Consider the following 23321-nt stretch of genomic DNA (forward strand, 5'->3'; position numbering starts at 1 on the left):
ACACCTTCTAATTACCTGGTCAGCGCCACATCTCCATAAATATGGGTCATCCCATATATAATATTTAAACTCGCTTTTCAGCTTGTCTTTTTTATGCTTAGTAAAGTTTGGAGGAAAAATGCAGCTAACTAGATAATTAGCTACAAGTGCATACCAAGGGATTACCTCAGATACTGCTTGTAGGTTATCAAATGGAAAATTATCAGCTATAGGGGTGGAGTCATCTTTAATGTGCTCAAGGGGACTCAAGTGGTCTGCCACTAGATTCTGGTTACCACTCCTATCCGTTATTTCTAAATCAAATTCTTGTAATAGCAGTATCCAACATATAAGCCTTGGTTTGGATTCCTTTTTAGCTAATAAATACTTTAGAGCTGCGTGGTCTGAGTACACTACTACCTTCGTACCAAGTAAATAGGCTCGGAATTTATCTAGAGTAAAAACAATAGTAAGAAGCTCTTTCTCAGTAGTAGTGTAATTGGACTGAGCAGCATTTAAAGTTTTAGACGCATAAGCAATAACAAAATGATCCTTACCTTCACGCTGAGCCAGCGCTGCTCCTACTGCATGGTTGCAAGCATCGCACATGATTTCGAATGGCTGGCTCCAGTCCGGTCCTCTCACAATTGGAGCTTGAGTCAGGGCGGTTTTCAGCTTATCAAACGCTTGTTTGCAATCCTCACTGAACTCGAACTCAATATCCTTCTACAGTAGTCTGGATAGGGGGAAGTGCTACCTTACTAAAGTCCTTAATGAATCTTCGGTAAAAACCTGCATGTCCAAGGAACAAACGGACTTCCCTCACAGAAGAGGGGTAAGGCAAACTAGAAATAACATCCACCTTTGCTGGATCTACAGAAATGCCAGTATTAGATACAACATGTCCTAGTACGATTTCTTGTTTAACCATAAAATGACATTTTTCAAAATTCAATACAAGGTTTGTACTGACACATCTATCTAATACTCTAGATAGACTATCCAAGCAAAGGCTAAAAGAATCACCATAAACGCTGAAATCGTCCATAAAAACTTCCATACAGTCCTTAATAAGATCAGAGAAAAGACTCATCATGCACCTTTGGAAAGTAGCTGGTGCATTGCACAGGCCAAAGGGCATTCTCTTGTAAGCATAAGTCCCAAAAGGACAGGTAAAAGTAGTATTTTCTTGATCCTCAGGAGCTATATGAATCTAGAAATATCCTGTATAACCATCTAAAAAGCAATAATGTGATTTACCTGATAGGCGATCCAGCATTTGATCAATGAATGGAAGAGGACAGTGATCCTTACGAGTGGCTTGGTTGAGACGCCTATAATCAATGCAGACCCTCTAGACATTCTGTACTCTGATAGCTATAAACTCTTAACAGAAATTATCTTAACAAATTCAAGTGTTCTGTTCATATTTGTTTTTTAAGTTTTAGAATTCAAATATACGACCCCTACATATGCGAATTAAGGTGCTACATCAATAATTATCATTAATAATTATATCCAAATCTGATAGATTAAAATATTGAATTTCAAAATTTGGATAATTAGTTAATTACTCAAGAAAAAAAGAAAAGAAAAACCGAAAACCATGGCTAGTTCAATGTTAGGTCCGCCGCCCACTGCTCGCGACTTCTGTAGAGTAACGCCGATGGCTACACACTGCTTGTTCTTCCCGAGCCCTAACTTTCGCAGGCGCAGCATCACTCACCGTTCCACATTTTCCTCACACTCCATCTTCTTTGGCGCTTCACTTAAAGTCCATACCAATAGAAACCAGCTGGGTCGGTTCTCTCGCAGCCCCACTCCCATTTATTGTTCTTCTCAAGAGTTTGATGTTGTGATTGTCGGCGCTGGCATCATTGGTTTGACCATTGCTCGTCAGTTCTTGACCTCTTCCGACCTGTCCGTAGCCATCGTTGACAAAGCTCTCCCTTGTTCTGGTGCCACTGGCGCAGGTTTTTCTTTTCTTTTCTTCTTGTAGATTTCAGCTAAGCCAAAAATATATGTTGAAATTTCACCCTATGTGGTTTGGACATGTTAGGACAGTGGATCACATGGGAGATAACCGTGTGGTTAAGGGTTTTTGAACTCAATGAACTGATTAGAACTTTAGATTTAAGCATGAATGAGTTGAGTTGAATTATGATTCATGACATGGAACGATGCTGTTGTTGCTTGGTTCATAAATGAATTGAGTTGAATTATGATACATGACATGGTTTGAAACAGGAAATCATCACGTTATATATCTTTAGAAGTTGTTCTTTGATTATTTTCTTCAATTGCCTTACTCCATTTTCTTGTGTCATTTGAAACATGCGTTTATAGTGTTCACTTAACTGCTTAGCGGACTTGCTTTTTGACATTTACATTTGTGACTAATATTTTTTAATTATCATAGTGAAAGAACTTTTCTGAAATTTAACTAATCAATCACTTTTTAGACACTTTTTATCAAATCGACTAGTGAATGTAATATAGGTTTTGTATTTTTTATATGTATATTTTTGGATAAAAAGTTAGAAAATTTATTTTATGATGTATTTTGGTTAGTTAATAGTTATAGAATCTTTTCCCTCTTTGTTTTGTAATTTGAGCTACTTCTAGGGCAGGGATATCTTTGGATGGCACACAAAACTCCTGGGAGTGATATATGGGATCTAACTTGGAGAAGCCATCAATTGTGGAAGATGCTGGCAGAAAGCCTAAAAGAGCAAGGCCTGAATCCTACGGTGGAGCTGGGTTGGAAAAAAACAGGTGCTATAGTTGTGTATTTACCAATTTCTATTTTGTTCGTTATGCTCTTAACCAAGTGTCTGACTCCGCTTGAAGTTGCTTAAGAGAATTCATGATAACATATTGAAATACTATGTATGCTCCAACTAATATCAAATCCTTTAGATGCTCATTGGTTGCTATTAAATATCCTGAAGTAGTTAAGGGGTGGCTGGCTTTGAACTCTTTGGTCTCTGTCTAACTGTCATGAGAAAGGCTTTGGTGTTTGTAGTCATGAATGTATGATGCTGTGTATTCTGAATGATTAAAACTACAATATTGGCATATGATATGTCTTTTGATCCATAGGAAGCCTTTTAGTTGGTAGAACAAAGGCTCAGTTAGACATGCTGAAGGGGAGAGTGAAACAGCTTAATGAAGCTGGGTTGAAAGCAGAGTACTTGTGTAATAGTGATTTGTCCGAGCAGGAACCTGATCTCTTTGTGGACAAAGACAGTGCTGGTGCATTTCTACCAGATGACTGCCAATTGGATGCTTATCTTACAGTTTCATATATTGAAAAGGTGATATTTTTGTTTCATTTCTTTTTGCATATTTAGTTTCCAACTTGGGATTAATGCTTGATAAGTGCATTTTTACTTTTGGACTCAATCCTTGGCATGGTGCTGCCAGTTGACTTTTGATTCATAATCACGAATTTATCGTTGATATGTAGGTTAACAGGAGTTTTGCATCAAAAGGAAGATATGCAGAATTTTATAATCAGCCAGTAAAATGTTTCATCAGGTTGAATTCTCTCTTTCTTACTGTTGTTTTGAAAATAAGATGGTAGGGAAACAATAATGTCTTTCTTTTGTGCTTAGGTCAAATAGTAATGGAGAGGTTAAAGCTATTGAAACTTTGAGTCATACATTACACAGTAAGAAGGGAATTATTGTTGCAGCTGGTTGTTGGACCGGTTGTTTGATGCAGGATTCGTTTAGAAATTGGGGAATGGAATTAGACGTTCCTGTAAGGCCCAGAAAGGTATGTTCTTTTTGTCCATCCTTCATGGCTTTTCCATATAATTTCTTTTACAGTTCTAGGGAGGGCTTTAGAAAGAATGATATTGAGTAGTCTGATATCCATAAGTTTGTTGATTAATTGTAAAGTCAACCTTATTATTATTATTATTATTATTATTATTATTATTGTTATTGTTATTGTTATTGTTGTTGTTGTTGTTGTTGTTGTTGTTGTTGCGCATGATTCTTTTATGCTGATCTTGTAAATAGTCGTTTGAGCGACTCTCGAATTCCTTTTAAACATCCCTCTTTGTGTAGGGTCACCTACTTGTGCTTCAGAACTTTGATTACCTTCAATTGAATCATGGGTTGATGGAGGCAGGTTATGTTGATCATCCAACACTTTCTGATATAGAATCCTCTGAAGATGGACGATCTTTATCTGTTTCAATGACGGCAACCATGGATGCAGCAGGAAATCTTCTCATTGGTAAGCTGCCTTTTTACAACCTACATGAATTTGTCAAATGCGAAAGCTTCTTATATTGCCAATCTACATTGGTTATTACGTATGTTTCTTTCACATACTATTTATAGTGGATAACTTTATCTCCTGAGGGTTTTAGTTAACAATCATGTTTTTGGTAGTAGTCGTTCAATCACTTGTAATTTTTTTATTACTATTAGTATTTTGTTCTCTCTCCGATCTAAAATAATGGTTCACTTTTAAGTGTTGAGATAGCTTAAGAAAATGATTGAAAAAAGTATTGAAATTAGAAAAAGTTAACAGGTATTTTACAAAATTTGCCATTAATTAAATTTACCACTTGTTCTCTCGTTTCTACTATTCTACTGAGATATCTCTCCTTCACTTTTTCCAATCATGAAGTTATTTTGAATATGGGTATAATTGAGAAAAATAATTAATGTTGCATAAGTTTTCGAAAATAGAAAATTATTTTCGAACAACAATATTTTAAAAGTGAACAACTGTAAATTATGGTTATTAAATGGTTATGATAGGAATGAGTTTGGAATTCTTGATTGCAGTAAACTTTTTCTTTTTTCTTTTCTTCTCTAAATACTTCTCTTTCTAGTTTTAAATTAGTTTCATAGTATCCTGAAATAGATAACTGTTTGCAATTAATGCCATTGCTTCATCCAATGTTCTAGAATTTTGACGTTGTTTGCCTGTTTTGTGATAACAAACCAAAATCTTATCCGATACAATACCAAGGGAGTAGCCGTGAATTTGTTGGTTTCAGCACAGAATTGGATGAATCTGTTGTCAGATATATATGGAAGCGGGTTGCAGAATTCTTTCCCAAATTGGAATTGCTTTCCCTTTCTAATCTAAGTGCAAATAGAAAAGTCAGAATAGGATTACGACCCTACAGTGAGTCACTACATTTCTTCGCAATGTTATGCAAATGAACTATTTATATTTTGGTTACATTTCCAGAATATATTTCACTTTCATCAAAATATTTGACTTGCATAACATTTACACTGCAGTGCCTGATGGGAAGCCAATGATTGGGCCTGTGCCTGGCCTCTCAAATGTTTACCTTAGAATATATTTCACTTTCATCAAAATATTTGACTTGCATAACATTTACACTGCAGTGCCTGATGGGAAGCCAATGATTGGGCCTGTGCCTGGCCTCTCAAATGTTTACCTTGCCGCAGGGCACGAAGGGGGAGGGCTTTCGATGGTGAGTTCTCTGTAGCAGTTTTTGCTTTGAGAGTGTTATGTATCTCAGGAAAGTGGAAAACCACACCTTAAATTTAGCTATTGAGAGGGAAGAACCACTCTCCTTAAATACAACATCAAGTATCCATACTAACCGATTTGTGACATTGGGCACCCCATAATTACCTAAGTCCCTAACTATAAAACAATATATACATCACCCCTAGAGAGCCGACGTCCACGGTGGCTTCACTCTATCGACATTGACCCAGCCGCAGCTACTTTCCTACTGGCTAACAGTATTCGGTATTCACCTTAATCCAGCCTATAGATAACACTTTTGATGGCCTTGACAACCAGGTTTTGATACCATTGTTAAGTATCTAAGACAGGTGGGAAATTACACCTTTAAAGTTAGCTGTTAAAGGAAAAGAACCACTCTCGTTAAATATAAAATCAAGCATCTTATATTTCCCGATGTGGCACTTTGGACACCCCATAATATCTAAAGTCCCTCACAGAGTGACGAGACAGAAACACAACCTATCTTTGTATCTTGTTTGGAATAAGAAACAATGTCCCGAAGAAAGACTTCTTGTGTTTTCTGCATCTTCAAAATGTAGGGGCACTAGAGACAGGATTTCATTGTGCTTTTTCTGTCGCTGTCCCACGCTACTACTTAACAGGATATAGACACAAGTTTATTTTTGTCCCTGTCTCTGTTGTCTTTGTCCCTAAACTATTTAAACGCTACCTATAAAGATTTCAAATTCTCAAAACAGGATTTCAATAGCTTTGCCTATTTAAGCTAAAGCTACAGTCATCATGCTTTCTGAATTTGCATTATATCTAAGCAAATGCAATTGTTTTGGAGTTATTGACGAGTTTTATATTTATGAGATTATTACAGGCTCTTGGGACTGCTGAAATGGTTGCTGATACGGTGTTGGGCCATCCAACAAAAGTTGATTGTGCACCTTTTGCTGTGCATCGAGTACTTGATTAAAATTATTAGTTACTGTGGTCTAGGATGTGTAGCAGTTTAGGCATAAATGTTGCTTTCTAACATGCAATTTCAATAACCCAAAGTTATCTAATAATGTTACTTCATTTTTATTATATTATCCTTTTTTATGCATTTTTATGTTTATATAAATTTGTAAAATAAATAAAATTATAAAAATATGAGTGATATTAATATACCCTTTTATATATAAAAGATAATATTACTTTGTTTTAAGCATTGTATGTTTATATGAGTTTGTAAAAGAAAAAAATAGAATTTGTTTTATGCATTGTATGTTTATATAATTTGTATGCTGTCCTATTGCCACGTGTTGCTAGTTCACCAGAAGTTGATGTAACCCCATTTTGGTGATCCGATGTTCCATTCTTTATATCTTCTGTAATGTCACATTGAGAAAGGCAGGAGTGGCTAATGCAATTTATTCACTAATCACTAACTAGTGGGTGACACTTGGTATTGGTCTTACCATTGAGAAATATATAAACATTATTGTGTAGAGAGATTATTACTGGCAGGATGAAGATTTCAATTTTTCGGAAGGCTTCATTATTAGAGCACTTACAAAAAAGTACAAGGAGAGTTTTAGGAAATTGGTAGTACTCATACATAAGAAAATTCATCCATTGTTGATTATAGCCATTTCTGTATATTTAATGTACTCTACGGATAGAGGAATATAGAATTGAACATAGTAAAATAAGAAATTGAAAGATTTTGTTGAAATCGTTCGTTTGGAAATTTTTAGAAAAGCTAATTATACATTCTTCTCCTCATTGAAACAATAAAGCCATTATGTTCATTACTAAATTTGTTGAAGAGATCAAATAAAACTAAGATAGATCTTTTTTATCAGAGGTTGAATCGATCATCAGAAGAAGAATTAGGCCAAAAATTAAGAGAAAAGACAAGGTTAGGTCCATTAGGCTAAATGAGGACATCAAAAAGTCTAAAGATTACTCTTCAAGTTCATTGGAACTCATATATTTAGCATTAATTTTCAAAATTATGTAATCTATATTTTAGTTTGATTGTTGTTAAGATTTGTCAAAGACTTGATTTAGTATTGATTTGTTTAGTACTATTTTAGGTGTTTTAAGTTTAAATTAGATCTTATCCAATCCAATAAGATCAAATCTGATTTAAATTAGTTATAATAATTTTTAGGATCTTTAATTTAAATCAGACTTGATTTAAATTAATAAGGTTAATTTTAGAGTCATATATAAGAAGATCTGGCCCATTTTTAGGCTAATCTGTTAGGGGTCTATTTAAACATTTTTGTTAGACAATTTAAACACTTTTGATTAATAAAAATGTTTGAGTTGCTTTATGCATGTTTTGCATTGTGTGATTGATGTAAGGAAATTGTCGTGTTGGTCTAGAATTTCTCAAATAAATTCTCGTTGCAATTATAGTTTCTAAACCAACAAACAATCATCAATAAAAAATTTGGTTGTCATAAGTAACAAACCCCAAATAAGAATTGACTAAGTATTTAAACTCTGGGTCGTCTCACATGGAATTGTAATGAAGTGAATGATTATTGGCTATAAAGGGATAAGGGGTTTGATTTATAAAAGGGGTAAGAAAATAAATGGACAAGAAAGTAGACGGCAAGAAAAGTAAATCAAGTGAGCAATTTAAAGAAAGCAATTAATAAAGAGAGACATTCATGACAAAGATTGAGAATATAGGTTTTCTATCCTAGTCATACATTGATTAATTCATCTTATTTAGTCAACTCCAACAAATGGAAGAAGGTATCATGTTATCATCACATAGGGAGAACATCAAACAAGACAAGTCAATCATATCACAATAATAAACAAGAATTTATCTTATTAAGTCATCTCGCATGATAGAAGAAGGTATCATATTATCCTCACACTCCAAGAAAGTAATCTCAATCCAAAAGTCCTAATCAACTTACTAATTGAATTAGCAAAAGATTAGCGTCAATAGAAACAATATTAGCTAACAATTCTAGATCACCAACATAGGTTGGATTTTCATGACTCAAGATTGGTACTCTTTCCAAGTCAAGAATACTCAAAATCTACTCTAAAGCCCAACCAAGCATTTTGTCAAACACTTGGTGGGTATAAAAGAAAAGCATAGTAAAAGTGCAAGAAATATTAAATCTACCAACTACCTGATGTGCGGAAAACGATCCGACACAAAACTCACCGGCAAGTGTACCGGGTCGCATCAAGTAATAATAACTCACATGAGTGAGGTCGATCCCACAGGGATTGAAGGATTGAGCAATTTTAGTTTAGTGGTTGATTTAGTCAAGCGAATCAAGTATTGGTTGAGTGATTTGTGTTTAACAGGAAGTAAATAACAGTAAATGTAAAGGGGGAAGGGTAGAATTGCAGAAATTAAAAGAAACTGAAAGTAAAAGGACTGAATCTTAAAGAACAAGAAAGTAAATGACTGAAACTTAAAGTGCAAGAAATGTAAATTGCAGTAACTTAAATTGCAAGGAATATAAATTGCTTGAATGTAAATGGGATTTGAGGACATGGATTTCAGAATTTAAGCAAGAGAATGTGAATTGCAACAATCAATAGAGCAGAAATTGAATTAGAAGTAATTAGAATTCAAACAGTATGGAAATTTAGTGCAGCAAAGGTTCACAGAAGAACCAAAAGTAAATTGGGATCTCAGGACTCCAGAGACTAGGTAGCAAAGCCTAGATCTCAATTGCCTTCCCAGATCCAAGCTCACAAAGCAATTAACAAGAAATTGAAGAAGAAGCAGTAAAGGGAATGTAAATGGATTCAATTATGCAGAAAGGAATTAAAGAGATTTTGAATGGAGATTGAGACAGAATTTCCTCAATTCTTCACACCCAAAACTCAAAACAAGAAAAGTAAAAGTTTCCAAGCAAGAACGAGGAAGAAGAGAGATCAATTCTCCTCCCCAATTCTCTGAAATCTCAGTGAAGTCACCAAGAGAAGTTGCAGAATTCCAAGCTCCAAAGGAAGTGTAAAATTCAAAAGTCAAGTTAAAAGTAAGCCAAAGGTTCTAATTACATCAAACTAGCTCCTATTTATACACTTTCTATTCTTGAATCTTGGGATTTGGATGGGCTTTTGATTTTGTGAAGAAATGAATTAAATTGGATTTTTAATCCAATTTTCAGCCCAAGAACAATTGCTTCCAGGAGGCTGCCCTGCCCTTGTGGAGGGCAGGGCAGAAAATGGTGCGTGTTGGTGCTTGCGTGCTTGGTGTGTGATGCTGCAGGATGCTGCCCTGCCCTCGCGGAGGGCAGGGCAGAACTTTTTAGTACACCAGATTGGTGCCTGTGCGTGCTGCTGGTGCTGCCGAGTGGTGCTTGTGCGTGCTGCTGGTGCTGCCGAGCCTTCCCTTGGTGCGCCAGAATGGTGCGCTGGCTGTGCACCACAAAATGCTGCCCTGCCCTCGCGGAGGGCAGGGCAGTGTTTCCAAAAGTGAGGTTCCAAGTTCGAAACTTGGTGGATGCACACGCTACTTCTTTTCCTTGGTTTTCTTGGCACCAAATTAAGGCTTAGTTTCTTGTTTCCTCATGGTGCCGTGTTCGATCCTTGTGGCAAGCAATGGTGAGCTTTTTCTTTGGATTTCTTCCTTTGTTGAGCCCGATATTGCCCTTGAGGAGGGCAGGGCAGTGTTTTTGTTCCCTTTGATCCATGGCATCAATTTGTGCTCTGCCCTTGTCGTGGGCAGGGCAGTGTTGCCTCTCAAGGCTTGTTTACTCATGTTGCCCTCCTAGAGGGCAGTGTGCCCTTGTGGAGGGCAATGTTTGCTTCCTCCCTTTCATGCGCCACGCTCTTTTCTCCTTGGGCCACGCTTTCTTAAGCCACGCTTCCTCTTTTCTTCTTTTATTCACCTACAATAAACCAAAACAACCACTCCAAGTATCACTAAATTCACAAGGCTTATAAATCAATTAAAAATCAATTAAATTTAGCTTAAAACTCATGAGTTAACATTAATTTCATGGTGGTTGTTTGATTTAAAGAAGTTATGCATTTTCACTCCAAATCAATTACTTAGGATGCAAGAAAGTGCATAAAGACTAACAAAACAAGTAAAATTAGCTTAAAAAATGGGTATATGATGACTTGTCATCACAACACCAAACTTAAATCTTGCTTGTCCCCAAGCAAGCATCAAAACTAAGAGAAATTGAAATGAACAAGAAAAGAACACATATCCTTATTAGCCATATATCAGAACTTGATTTTTGGGGTCTTCATGCAGACAATGATAACTCAAGTTATTGTTTGCTGTTACATAGTATACATTTTTCATCAAAGGTTTGCTAAACTTGCTGTTATAAGACTTACTTTTTAATTACTCCCTTGCTAACTTTTCTTTCTTATAATACTTAACAAGCTTATTATTCTTTTTGGAGGTTTGGTGTCTAATGTTGCAGTAGTAGCCTTTGGCTTCATTTTTTTCTTTTACTGAACATCTTTCCACCACAGACACATGGCTCACTATTTCTTCCTAGGATCATTGATGCCCAGCATCTCTTTGGATAACTAAATGTTTTGTATCTAAGTTGCTCTTTATTGTGGACTTTCAATTGGCCATCCCAAATCAGTTGATCTAAGTGACCGGGTTTTAAAATACCCCTTAGAATTTACTTATCCAAGCATATCTTAGTACAAGAACACCACAGGCATATGTCCTAGGGTCCAAGCTATTGGTGTCCAACCTTTATTCTTTGTTTTTCTTGCCACTTTGGCTTTTTCTTCTTCCTTTTCTTTCTGTTTTTGTTCTCAAGGGCTTTTTATTTATTGATAAGGGTCTTTATAACAGCAAGCCAACTCACACTTGAATGAGAATGAGATTATGCAACAATTATTTCATGAGTTATGCATTTAATCAAACATATATACCACCATTAACTTCCATTCTACTTATGCAACATTGGATATTTCACTTTTCAATTCAAACCAAATCTCTTTTATTCAAGCATATGGGAAACAAAACAAAATTAAAGCTAAGTGATGAATGACAAGCATTATGCAAATCATTTCTCTAGCTACTTATTGAACAACAGAAAGTACAAGAAAAAGAAATAAAAAGGAAATAAATAGTGGAGGCATATTATGTTTCAGACATGCTTCTCCTTATTAAAAGAGTGAAAGAAGGTGAATGAAAGAACTTTGCCACCTTCTATTGGTCGTGGCTGCTGCTTGATTCTCCCTTCTTCTTCTTTCTCTTCCCTAGTTTGGAATAATCTCGGATCTCTTCACCAGGACATCTTCTACCCCAGACAGAATCTAAGAGTCCTGAGAGCCCAACATCTTCCAATCTTTTAAAGGTTGCCTCCGTATAGTGACGAGACCTTGCTTGTTGCTTGGCTTCAAATCCAGGGCATTGCTCAAATGGCTTGATCTGAGGATTGAGTGTTGGCAAATTGTGGGTCAAGTACTCCAACCTTGCTTGCATGTTTTCATCATTCTCCATTCTTTGTGCATATCTCACTTCTCCCATGGTGTGATGAATATTCTTCCATTGATACAAGTTGTGACTGTATTTCCCTGCTTTAGCTTGACTAAAATACAGCTTATCATATGATTCTTTGAATTCTTTGTATTGCTCTTTTTGTCCTTCAAGAATCTGTGCTTGAAATTCTTGCTGTTGAGTCATCATTTGCTGTTGTCTTGCCTCTCCTCCATTTGACGCTGCCAAGCTTCTCTCTCCTCTTTGTCTTTCAGATATTGCTCCCTAAACTCTGGATGGGGCTCTAGATATTTCTCTTGGCACCCCTGATTTTGCTCTTGTTGAGTCTGCATGAGTTGTTGAGATAGTTCTTCTATCGCCCTGTGTAGCTGGCTCATGTCTATGGCATTATGAGCTTGATTTCGTCCTTCCTCTCTTTGTGATCTCCTTTGCCTGGGAGCTACCACCCCCTCTGGATCATCTTCTTCAATTATTCCTTCCATACTCTTCTTAGTGATCCCTTTTCCCTTTTTCACTTTTTCTGTGTCCTCATCTTCAAAGATTACTCCAGCTTTGTCACAGAGCCTGAGGATGGTACTTGGATGTCCAAGACCACTTGATTTGCTTGTGCTATTGGCCATCTCTTGAATACTGTCGGCTATGAGTTGTGTGAGGTTGATATCACCTCCATGCAAGATGCAGTATGTCAAGAGTGCTCGTTTGATTGTGACCCAAGAAGCGTTTCCAGTAGGAAGGATAGATCTCCTCACTATTTCATACCATCCCTTAGCCACAGGAGTGAGATTTATCCTCCTCAAGTGACTTGGAACTCCCTTTGAATCTCTTTCCCAATCTGTATTTTCCACACATAACCCCTGCAAGATCTCATCAGGATTGTTTTCCATCTACAATCTGGTTTCATAACTGGGCTCTGCATAAGTTATGGTTCTCAACTTGAGGGCCCTTGTGATGGCAGCTGGGCTAAAACTCACTTCAACTCCTCTGACATAACTTGTGTAAGGAGCACTATCTTTGTTTTCTTTTACAGCATTTGCATAGAACTCCCTGATCATAACTGCACTGATGTCAACAAGAGGAGCACATAAAAGTTCCCACCTTCTTTCTTTAGTGATTTGCCTCATGATGGGATATTCCCCATCTCTCAACTCAAGGCCTTTCTCATAAATGACATTCTTTGTCTCCATGAACCTATGATATCTCCCTTCATGGAATTGGGATCTAAATTTGGTTGCATCAAATGATGGAGGTTTGGCTACCATAGGTTCCTTTCCCGGCCTTCTTTTTGAACTTGAGGAGGCCATTGGATTTGAGGTAAGAAGAAAGAAAAGTGAGAATAGAAGAAGTATGTGTTGTGTTTGGGATGAGTTTTGGTTCGGTTTTGTTGTGTGAGATAAGGGAATTATGTTGGTTTTGGGAGTAGAAGAGATTATGGCTTTCATATGAAAGTGGCTTGAATGAGTGTGTAGACCGTGTTGGTGCCAACGGCTATTTATAGGTGGATTCTTCAAGCTTTCCAACAAAACCATAATGAGTGAGAAAGGGACTCGTTAGTGCTCATGAAGGGTTAAGATTGAGTTGTTCATCCAAGGGATGCATGAAATGGACGGTCTGCATGTATTGTTGAGGCTTTGACGAGGATCCTCCTCCCATTGGCTGCATGCGTTTAGGTGTTCAAGGATGCATGCATGCAAATTCTGTTTCCCCATGAGCGCGTTCTTCTAGGCACATGTGACCATCCTCACATAGCTTATCCTAGCCGTGGCCCCTCCTTGCTTTTGTCTCAATCTTTTTCTCCTGCATGAACCAATACAACTAGCCTTAGATCATCAATATAGTCGTTGGCAATTGATTTGTACTAAAGGAAAAGAATTGTTTTGTTTTGTTTATTATTATTTATTAAAAAAAAATTTTTTTATGGTCAATTGTGTCCCTTAATTAAAGATGCTAAAAGTTGGTGAACACCAAACTTATCTTTTATTGAGGGGACGGCTTAGCAATGCAAACCATTCTTCACAATTGATATATTTTTTTAAAAAAAATTTGATGCATGATCCCTTTCTGTATGGTTTTGATTCCATGATTGGGAAATGATCTTCTGAACATTGTTACACATGTAGACACCAAACTTAGTGTTTGGTCATATGCTCCATCAAAAGAATTACGCATATGTTCTAAGAATAGCTCCCTTTCTTTTGAAAAGCAAAAATTAAGTGTGCCTTAAGGGACACCAAACTTAGAAGTCTGACTTATGCTCTAAAATATGCATTTATCAAATATGAAAGTTCAAAATCATACTCAGGAAATCATAGCTTATTAAAGAGAAGACAGAAATCTTAAATCATGGGTTGCCTCCCATGAAGCGCTCTTTTATTGTCACTAGCTTGACATTGGACTCCCTTTAGGGTGGTTGATGTTGGTGATGTCTCAACTTGTCACCTCTCACTGTAAGCTTTCTCTATGTGCCTTGATGCTCAATTTCAATGTGCTCAAGAGAGAGTACTTGGTTGACAGTGTAATAATCTTTTGTTCCCAGCTGTTGATATACTAGTTGCACCTTATCACCTTTGGCAAATCCTTCAGTTGGGATTTTCTTATTCTTCCACCCCTTGTAGGCCTTTTTCTTGTTTTTCTTCTTCTTCTTCCTTGTTAATATGCTTCCTTTGACAGTGGCTTGAGTTGTGATACCTTCCTTTTTGTTTATCATCCCAGCTTCTTTTTGAATTCCTTTTTCTCCTTGTACAAGCTCACTCTCTTGTTCTATTGTTTTGTCGGTTGCTTGCTTTGAAAGGAAGTCACCACTTGTCTTGCTTGGTTCTTCATTCCTTTGTAATTCTGGAAAGACTTTCAAGGTGATGCTTTCCTCATGCATCCTGAGGGTTAGCTCTCCCTGTTCTATATCCACAATGGCTCTAGCAGTGGCCAAAAATGGTCGACCAAGTATTATTGAGTCATTTCCATTTTCTGAAGAGTCCAGGATCACAAAATCTGCCGGATAGATGAACTTGTCAACCTTAACTAAAAGGTTCTCAATCAGCCCTTTAGGATATACTACTGATTGGTCCACCAACTGCAAGGATATCTGTATTGGTTTCACCTCCTCTATGCCAAGCTTCTTTACCAAAGAAGATGGGATTAGATTTATGCTTGCTCCTAAGTCACACATCCCCTTGTTGATGAATAGGTTTCCAATAGTGCAGGGTAGGAAGAAACCTCAAGGATCTTCAAGCTTGGGAGGGAGTCCCTTTTTGATGAGTGCACTGCATTCTTCACTAAGCATTACAGTCTCCTTCTCATTCCAACTTCTCTTCTTGTTGATGAGCTCCTTTAAGAACTTGGCATACAGAGGCATTTGCTCTAATGCCTCAGCCAAAGGTATGTTGATTTCCAGCTTCTTGAAAGTCTCAAGAAATTTGTGGAAGTGCTGATCCTTTGTTTCTTTGTGGAATCTTTGTGGATAAGGTATTGGGGGTGTCAAGTTTTTCTCCCCTTGAAGTTGTCTTGGAATCGGTTCTTCCATGATCTGCTTTCCCTTTTTCAGACTTTGTGGTTGGTTGTTTTCTTCTGTGAGTTCTTCTGGGACATTCTTGGTTGTCATGTCCTTGTTGATGGCTTTAGCATTCTTTGTTGGCTCATTGTCATTCTCCATAAGTTTCTTGGTTGCTCCTTGGTTACCATCCACTAACCTCTTTCCACTTCTTAGTTGCACGACCTTGCATTCTTCCTTTGGGTTGGGAATGGTGTCACTTGGTAGTGAGCTTGATGGTTTTTCAACAGAAATTTGTTTGGAGATTTGCCCAATCTGCCTCTCTAGGTTCTTCATGGAAGCTTCTTGGTTCTTTGTTGTCAATTCTTGGTTCTTCATTATTTTCTCCATGAGCAGCTCTAGATTAGTGATCCTCTGAGATTCTTGTGAGATAGGTTGGTTTTGGGGTGTTGATGGATAATGGTAAGTGCTTTGGTTAGTTGGGTGGTTATTGGGTAGGTGATAGTTCGAATTGGGGTGGTTATTTTGTGGTTTTCTGTATGTGTTTTGGTTAGTGTTAGGCTGGGGGTTGTGGTTTGTATTTTTCCAATTGTTCTGACTTGAGTTTCTTTGCCATGGTTGTTGGTTTTGATTGTGGTTGTCTCCCCATCTGAGGTTGGGATGGTTCTTCCAAGATGGATTGTAAGTATCACCATAGACTTCATTTGTTCCAGGATTTTGGTTGTGCATGTATTGGACTTGCTCTTGCTGTTGCTCCTCTTGAGTTTCTTCACTTTGCACCCATGTGGTTGATGGTTGACTTGTGGTGCTCACTGCTGCTACTTGCAGGCCATCAATTCTTTTGGCCATTTGCTCAAACTGTTGTTGAATCTGCTGCTGCATCATTTTGTTCTGAGCTAGAATTGAATCCACTCCTTCTAACTCCATTACTCCTCTTCTCTGTGATGGTTGGCGTTGTCTTTGATGTGCAAAGAAATATTGGTTGTTGGCCACCATATCAATGAGGTTTTGAGCTTCCTCTGTGGTTTTCATGAGTTGTAATGAGCCTCCAGCTGAGTGATCAAGTGCTTCTTGAGCCTTTAGAGTAAGTCCTTCATAGAAGTTCTGCAACTTATCCCATTCAGTAAACATCTCTGGTGGACATTTTCTCAATAGAGCTTTATATCTTTCCCATGCTTCATATAAATTCTCAGCCTCCAATTGAGTGAATGTCTACACCTCAGTCTTCAATCTTATGATTCTTTGAGGGGGATAAAATTTGGCAAGCAACTTGCTCACCAAGTCATCCCAAGTGTTGATGCTTTCCTTTGGGAACGTTTCTAGCCATTGAGTGGCTTTGTCTCTGAGAGAGAATTGAAAGAGCAACAACTTGTAACTGTCAGGAGGCACACCATTGGTTTTAACAGTGTCACAAATCCTCAAGAAGGTAGATAGATGTTGATTTGGGTCCTCCAACGGTCCTCCTCCAAAAGAACAGTTGTTTTGAACCAAAGTGATGAGTTGTGGCTTTAGTTCAAAGTTGTTTGCATTGACATTGGGGGGAAGAATGCTACTCCCACAGTGTCTAGCATTTGCAAATGTATAGGAAGCCAGTACTCTTCTTTGTTGTTGATTATTATTGGCTCCTCCTTCTGGTTGATTGGGATTTGATGGATCTCCTTCCATTTCTTGGAATTCCTCCTCAGATTCTTCCTCTCCAATAACGTTCTTTCCTCTTTCAGCTCTTCTTATTCTTCGAAGAGTTCTTTGGTCAATTTCAGAGAAGATAGGGGAAGATCTTCCTGTACCTGACATACAAACACACAACAATAAACACACAGATCCAGAAAGTCAATAAAAACTTCAATCTATGGCTAGAATGAAGTTTCAGTTAGTTTAAGCAAAATTTCAAACAGTTAGTGTGTTAGAAAAACAGAAAAGAAAAAATATGCTTAATCTAGACCTCCACTTCACTTAATCATTGTCAATCTATTTCAATCCCCGGCAACGGCGCCAAAAACTTGATGTGCGGAAAACGATCCGACACAAAACTCACCGGCAAGTGTACCGGGTCGCATCAAGTAATAATAACTCACATGAGTGAGGTCGATCCCACAGGGATTGAAGGATTGAGCAATTTTAGTTTAGTGGTTGATTTAGTCAAGCGAATCAAGTATTGGTTGAGTGATTTGTGTTTAACAGGAAGTAAATAACAGTAAATGTAAAGGGGGAAGGGTAGAATTGCAGAAATTAAAAGAAACTGAAAGTAAAAGGACTGAATCTTAAAGAACAAGAAAGTAAATGACTGAAACTTAAAGTGCAAGAAATGTAAATTGCAGTAACTTAAATTTCAAGGAATATAAATTGCTTGAATGTAAAAGGGATTTGAGGACAGGGATTTCAGAATTTAAGCAAGAGAATGTGAATTGCAACAATCAATAGAGCAGAAATTGAATTAGAAGTAATTAGAATTCAAACAGTAGGGAAATTTAGTGCAGCAAAGGTTCACAAAAGAACCAAAAGTAAATTGGGATCTCAGGACTCCAGAGACTAGGTAGCAAAGCCTAGATCTCAATTGCCTTCCCAGATCCAAGCTCACAAAGCAATTAACAAGAAATTGAAGAAGAAGCAGTAAAGGGAATGTAAATGGATTCAATTATGCAGAAAGGAATTAAAGAGATTTTGAATGGAGATTGAGACAGAATTTCCTCAATTCTTCACACCCAAAACTCAAAACAAGAAAAGTAAAAGTTTCCAAGCAAGAACGAGGAAGAAGAGAGATCAATTCTCCTCCCCAATTCTCTGAAATCTCAGTGAAGTCACCAAGAGAAGTTGCAGAATTCCAAGCTCCAAAGGAAGTGTAAAATTCAAAAGTCAAGTTAAAAGTAAGCCAAAGGTTCTAATTACATCAAACTAGCTCCTATTTATACACTTTCTATTCTTGAATCTTGGGATTTGGATGGGCTTTTGATTTTGTGAAGAAATGAATTAAATTGGATTTTTAATCCAATTTTCAGCCCAAGAACAATTGCTTCCAGGAGGCTGCCCTGCCCTTGTGGAGGGCAGGGCAGAAAATGGTGCGTGTTGGTGCTTGCGTGCTTGGTGTGTGATGCTGCAGGATGCTGCCCTGCCCTCGCGGAGGGCAGGGCAGAACTTTTTGGTGCACCAGATTGGTGCCTGTGTGTGCTGCTGGTGCTGCCGAGTGGTGCCTGTGCGTGCTGCTGGTGCTGCCGAGCCTTCCCTTGGTGCGCCAGAATGGTGCGCTGGCTGTGCACCACAAAATGCTGCCCTGCCCTCGCGGAGGGCAGGGCAGTGTTTCCAAAAGTGAAGTTCCAAGTTCGAAACTTGGTGGATGCACACGCTACTTCTTTTCCTTGGTTTTCTTGGCACCAAATTAAGGCTTAGTTTCTTGTTTCCTCATGGTGCCGTGTTCGATCCTTGTGGCAAGCAATGGTGAGCTTTTTCTTTGGATTTCTTCCTTTGTTGAGCCCGATATTGCCCTTGAGGAGGGCAGGGCAGTGTTTTTGTTCCCTTTGATCCATGGCATCAATTTGTGCTCTGCCCTTGTCGTGGGCAGGGCAGTGTTGCCTCTCAAGGCTTGTTTACTCATGTTGCCCTCCTAGAGGGCAGTGTGCCCTTGTGGAGGGCAATGTTTGCTTCCTCCCTTTCATGCGCCACGCTCTTTTCTCCTTGGGCCACGCTTTCTTAAGCCACGCTTCCTCTTTTCTTCTTTTATTCACCTACAATAAACCAAAACAACCACTCCAAGTATCACTAAATTCACAAGGCTTATAAATCAATTAAAAATCAATTAAATTTAGCCTAAACCTCATGAGTTAACATTAATTTCATGGTGGTTGTTTGATTTAAAGAAGTTATGCATTTTCACTCCAAATCAATTACTTAGGATGCAAGAAAGTGCATAAAGACTAACAAAACAAGTAAAATTAGCTTAAAAAATGGGTATATGATGACTTGTCATCACTACCAATTGCAAAGAAACAATAATAACAACTCAAATCAACAATTAAATGAACATCAAACATCAAATTGTATTAAAAGATATCCAAATCCAACATGAGTGCATGAACATAAAAGAGACATAAAAGTAAAATTAACATCACCAACTAAGAAGATGAAGGTGTAGAAGCAAGAATTCATGAAGGAAACAAGATGAAAACATGAAATTGGACCTAGATCTAAGATGGGAATACCCTAAGAACTCTAATTTTAGAGAGAAGAGGGAGCTTCTCTCTCTAGAAACTAAATTACATGATGTTACAACTTCAAACAATTGCTCCCCCCTTGCCCAAGCTTGAATTCTACATGAAATAGCATCAGAAATGAGTTGGATTGGGCCCAAAATGCCTCAGAAATTGCTGGCTACGAGTTGCTTTTAATGAATCATGTGCAGCAACCGACGCGTACGTGTCATGCACGCGTGCATGTCCCTAGGCTCCAGAAAATTATAGCAAAGTTTATATCATTTGATGTCCCAGATGTTAGCTTTCCAACGCAACTGAAACTGCGTCACTTGGACCTCTGTAGCTCAAGTTATGATCGATTGAGTGCGAAGAGGTTGGGGTTGACATCTTTTACGATTCCTTCATTTCTTTATGAGTTCTCCCACTTTGCTTGCTTTTCCTTCATTCCTTCAATCCAATCTTTGCCTTCTAAACCTGAAATCACTTAACAAACATATTAAGGCATCGAATGGAATTAAGGTGAATCAAAATCACCAATTTAAGTGCCTAAAAAGCATATTTTTACACTTAAGCACAAAATCAAGGAGAATTTATAAAACCATGCTATTTCATTGAATAAATGTGAGAAAAGTTGATAAAATCCCCCGAAATAAGCACAAGATAAACCACAAAATTGGGGTTTATCAAACCTCCCCACACTTAAACTAAGCATGTCCTCATGCTAAACTCAAGAAAGAAGCAAAGGGTATCAACATTTATTCAATGTAAACTACCTACATGCAATCTATCTAAATGAATGCAACTACTTGGTCAAAATAAGTCAACTTCCAAGAATACATATATAAGTACAAGGGCTAAAGCCATAGCAGTCAAATCAAACCCACAATTGAATTGAATTATTGAAAGATTTTACAAACTTGCAAGAATAGATGATCATGGGTGGAAACATGTAATTGAGCGATCGAACCCTCACCGGATGTGTATTTGCTCTAGTCACTCAAGTATATGGGATTGATTCATTCAATTCTCCCATAATCATGCTTTCCAAGATTTGTTTTTTATCTAACAATCAATAATTATTTCATGCATGCATACAAATATCATGAGGACTTTCCCAAAGGTTGTAATGGGGTTAGGGTCAAGGTAAGGATGCATATGGTCAAGTGGACTAGAATTCGAATTTTGATTAACCTAAGCTTCCCACCTAACCTATATAACAACCTATACAATTCAAAGCTAACCTAACTACCCATTCTTCACTGATTCATACACTCATGCATTCCATTTTTGGTCACTACACATATACATTGACTTTTATTGAGCTTTACTTGGGGCATTTTGTCCACTTTTTATTGCTTGTCTTTTTCTTTCTTTTTCTATATTTTCTTTCTTTTGATATATGTATATATATATATATATATATATATATATATATATATATATATTATTTTTATTTTGTATTTTTTTTTTGCAATAAAGTATATACAAAATTATCAATGCATATGATTTTGAATTCAATTAACACATGAGTATGTACCCAATTTCCGAATATGAAGATACAAAAACACCCTTTTATTCCAACTAATGTTTCCAATTCTCCCCAAACTTGAATAATAAAACTCTCACTAGCCTAAGCTAATCAAAGATCCAAACAAGGGGCTTTTATTATTTTTTGCTTTAGGCTTGTAATGTGCTACAATAAAGAGCAATTGGGTTAAGCATAGGCTCAAAATTGGCTAACAATGGAGAGTAAAAGGTAGGCTATTTTTGTAAGTGAGCTAATGGCCTCAATCATATAAGTGCATGTATACACAAAATAATGGACATATAGAATTAAACAAATCAAAGATTACAATCATAGGAAGAGAATAATGCACACAAGAATGAAAATAAGTGGCTATATGATGTAACCACACAATTAGGTTCAAATCTCACATGCTTGTGTTCTTAGCTCAAAAGCATTGATCCACAAAATATATAATTCAAGCAAGTTCTAAAATTTTTTTTCAATCAATTGGGATGCCCTATAGATAAAATCCTTAGAAAATATCATGATTTTGACTAAGTTTACTATATACATATGCAATGCAGGAAAATGCAACTAAAATTCTAAAATGAAATGCAAAAGTGTTGGGATTAGAAATTTGTTACCCAAAAACACCGAGTGGTCGGATGACCTCCACACACTTAAAAGTTTGCATTGTCCTCGGTGCATCCAAAGATGAGCAAGGGGGTACGGTGATTCTCCAAGTTGCTACCTTCAGCTAGTAGGTCAACCGATGCTGCGTGTTCTTCTCCTGCTTCTGTTTTGCTTATGGTGCATCATTCATAAAAATAGAAAATAACACTGTAAGAAGAGAAAACATAAAAGCAAGGAAGTGTAAATTGTTGGAATGAGGTGGATCACTAGAATTGAGTGAGTGGGTTAATGTGACATTGATGAAAAATAGGGGTGTCGGTCCTAACTTGCATGCGGTTTAGAACTCACACCCTAGTATTTAGAAATCATGTCACAATTATACAAAAGAAAACACACATTTCACTCATTCTAGTGTGCTTGAATTACTTCAAAAGACTTGTGATGAGCGGATAATTTATACGCTTTTTGGCATTGTTTTTAGGTAGTTTTTAGTAAGTTCAAGCTACTTTTAGGGATGTTTTCATTAGTTTTTATGTTAAATTCACATTTCTGGACTTTACTATGAGTTTGTGTGTTTTTCTGTGATTTCAGGTAATTTTGGCTGAAATTGAGGGACTTGAGCAAAACTCTGAAAAAGGCTGACAAAAGGACTGCTGATGCTGTTGGAATCTGACCTCCCTGCACTCAAAATGGATTTTCTGGAGCTACAGAACTCCAAATGGCGCGCCCTCAACGGCTTTGGAAAGTAGACATCCAGAGCTTTCCAGAAATATATAATAGTCCATACTTTATTCGGAAATTGATGATGTAACTTGGCGTTGAACGCCAAGTACATGCTGCTGTCTGGAGTTAAACGCCAGAAACACGTCATGATCCGGAGTTGAACGCCCAAAACACGTTATAACTTGGAGTTCAACTCCAAGAAAAGCCTCAGCTCGTGGATAGATCAAGCTCAGCCCAAGCATACACCAAGTGGGCCCCGGAAGTGAATTTATGCATCAGTTACTTACTCATGTAAACCCTAGTAGCTAGTCTAGTATAAATAGGATAGTTTACTATTGTATTAGACATCTTTTGATCACTTTAGATCTGAAGAGCATCTTGGGACGATTAATTCTCAGATCATGGGGGCTGGCCATTCGGCCATGCCTGAACCTTTCACTTATGTATTTTCAACGGTGGAGTTTCTGCACACCATAGATTAAGGGTGTGGAGCTCTGCTGTACCTCAAGTTTCAATATAATTACTATTACTTTCTATTCAATTCTCTTTTATTCTTATTCCAAGATATACGTTGCACAACACTTTGATGAATGTGATGATCCGTGACACAATCATCATTCTCACCTATGAACGCGCGTGATTGACAACCACTTCCGTTCTACCTAGCCATTGATGATGGTGATGCCCTACATACAGCTTGCCATGGAAAGGAGTAAGAAGGATTGGATGAAAGTAATACGAACGTAGAGATTTGAAAGGATTCTAGCATCTCCATACACCTATATGAAATTCCTACTATTGATTTACATAAGTATTTCTATCCCTTTTTATTTTCTATTTACTATTAATTTTCGAATCCATAAACCAATTTAA

The 23321-nt window shown here is 37.3% G+C and overlaps 1 protein-coding gene across 4 annotated transcripts; it reads left to right on the top strand.

Moving 5' to 3' along the window:
• The first annotated feature begins 1564 nt into the window (after positions 1 to 1564).
• On the top strand, positions 1565 to 6644 carry LOC130959959 (uncharacterized). 4 transcript variants are annotated; one of them, XM_057885360.1, is made up of 9 exons: positions 1565 to 1952; positions 2605 to 2754; positions 3082 to 3296; positions 3449 to 3519; positions 3606 to 3759; positions 4056 to 4227; positions 4975 to 5133; positions 5253 to 5452; positions 6341 to 6644. In XM_057885360.1, exons 1-9 carry the CDS (start codon positions 1586 to 1588, stop codon positions 6434 to 6436), a joined length of 1584 nt encoding a protein of 527 aa, XP_057741343.1. In that variant the 5' UTR covers positions 1565 to 1585; the 3' UTR covers positions 6437 to 6644. The 4 variants fall into 4 exon arrangements, with proteins under 4 accessions (XP_057741343.1, XP_057741342.1, XP_057741344.1 ...); XM_057885359.1 differs by having other exon boundaries at positions 3597 to 3759; positions 6341 to 6643; XM_057885361.1 differs by having other exon boundaries at positions 3597 to 3759; positions 5364 to 5452; positions 6341 to 6642.
• The last annotated feature ends 16677 nt before the right edge of the window (positions 6645 to 23321 follow it).

The sequence above is a fragment of the Arachis stenosperma genome, unplaced genomic scaffold (genome assembly GCF_014773155.1).
Source record: "Arachis stenosperma cultivar V10309 unplaced genomic scaffold, arast.V10309.gnm1.PFL2 arast.V10309.gnm1.Scaffold_100028, whole genome shotgun sequence".
Classification (NCBI taxonomy): Eukaryota; Viridiplantae; Streptophyta; class Magnoliopsida; order Fabales; family Fabaceae; genus Arachis; species Arachis stenosperma.

What these genes read in the sequence shown, in the direction of transcription:
- LOC130959959 (XM_057885359.1), top strand. Translation starts at nt 1,586, where the DNA reads ATGGCTAGTTCAATGTTAGGTCCGCCGCCCACTGCTCGCGACTTCTGT. An exon ending in CAGTTTCATATATTGAAAAG is followed by an intron (nt 3,297 to 3,448) that starts GTGATATTTTTG and finishes GTTGATATGTAG; the next exon opens with GTTAACAGGAGTTTTGCATC. An exon ending in AAGGGGGAGGGCTTTCGATG is followed by an intron (nt 5,453 to 6,340) that starts GTGAGTTCTCTG and finishes AGATTATTACAG; the next exon opens with GCTCTTGGGACTGCTGAAAT.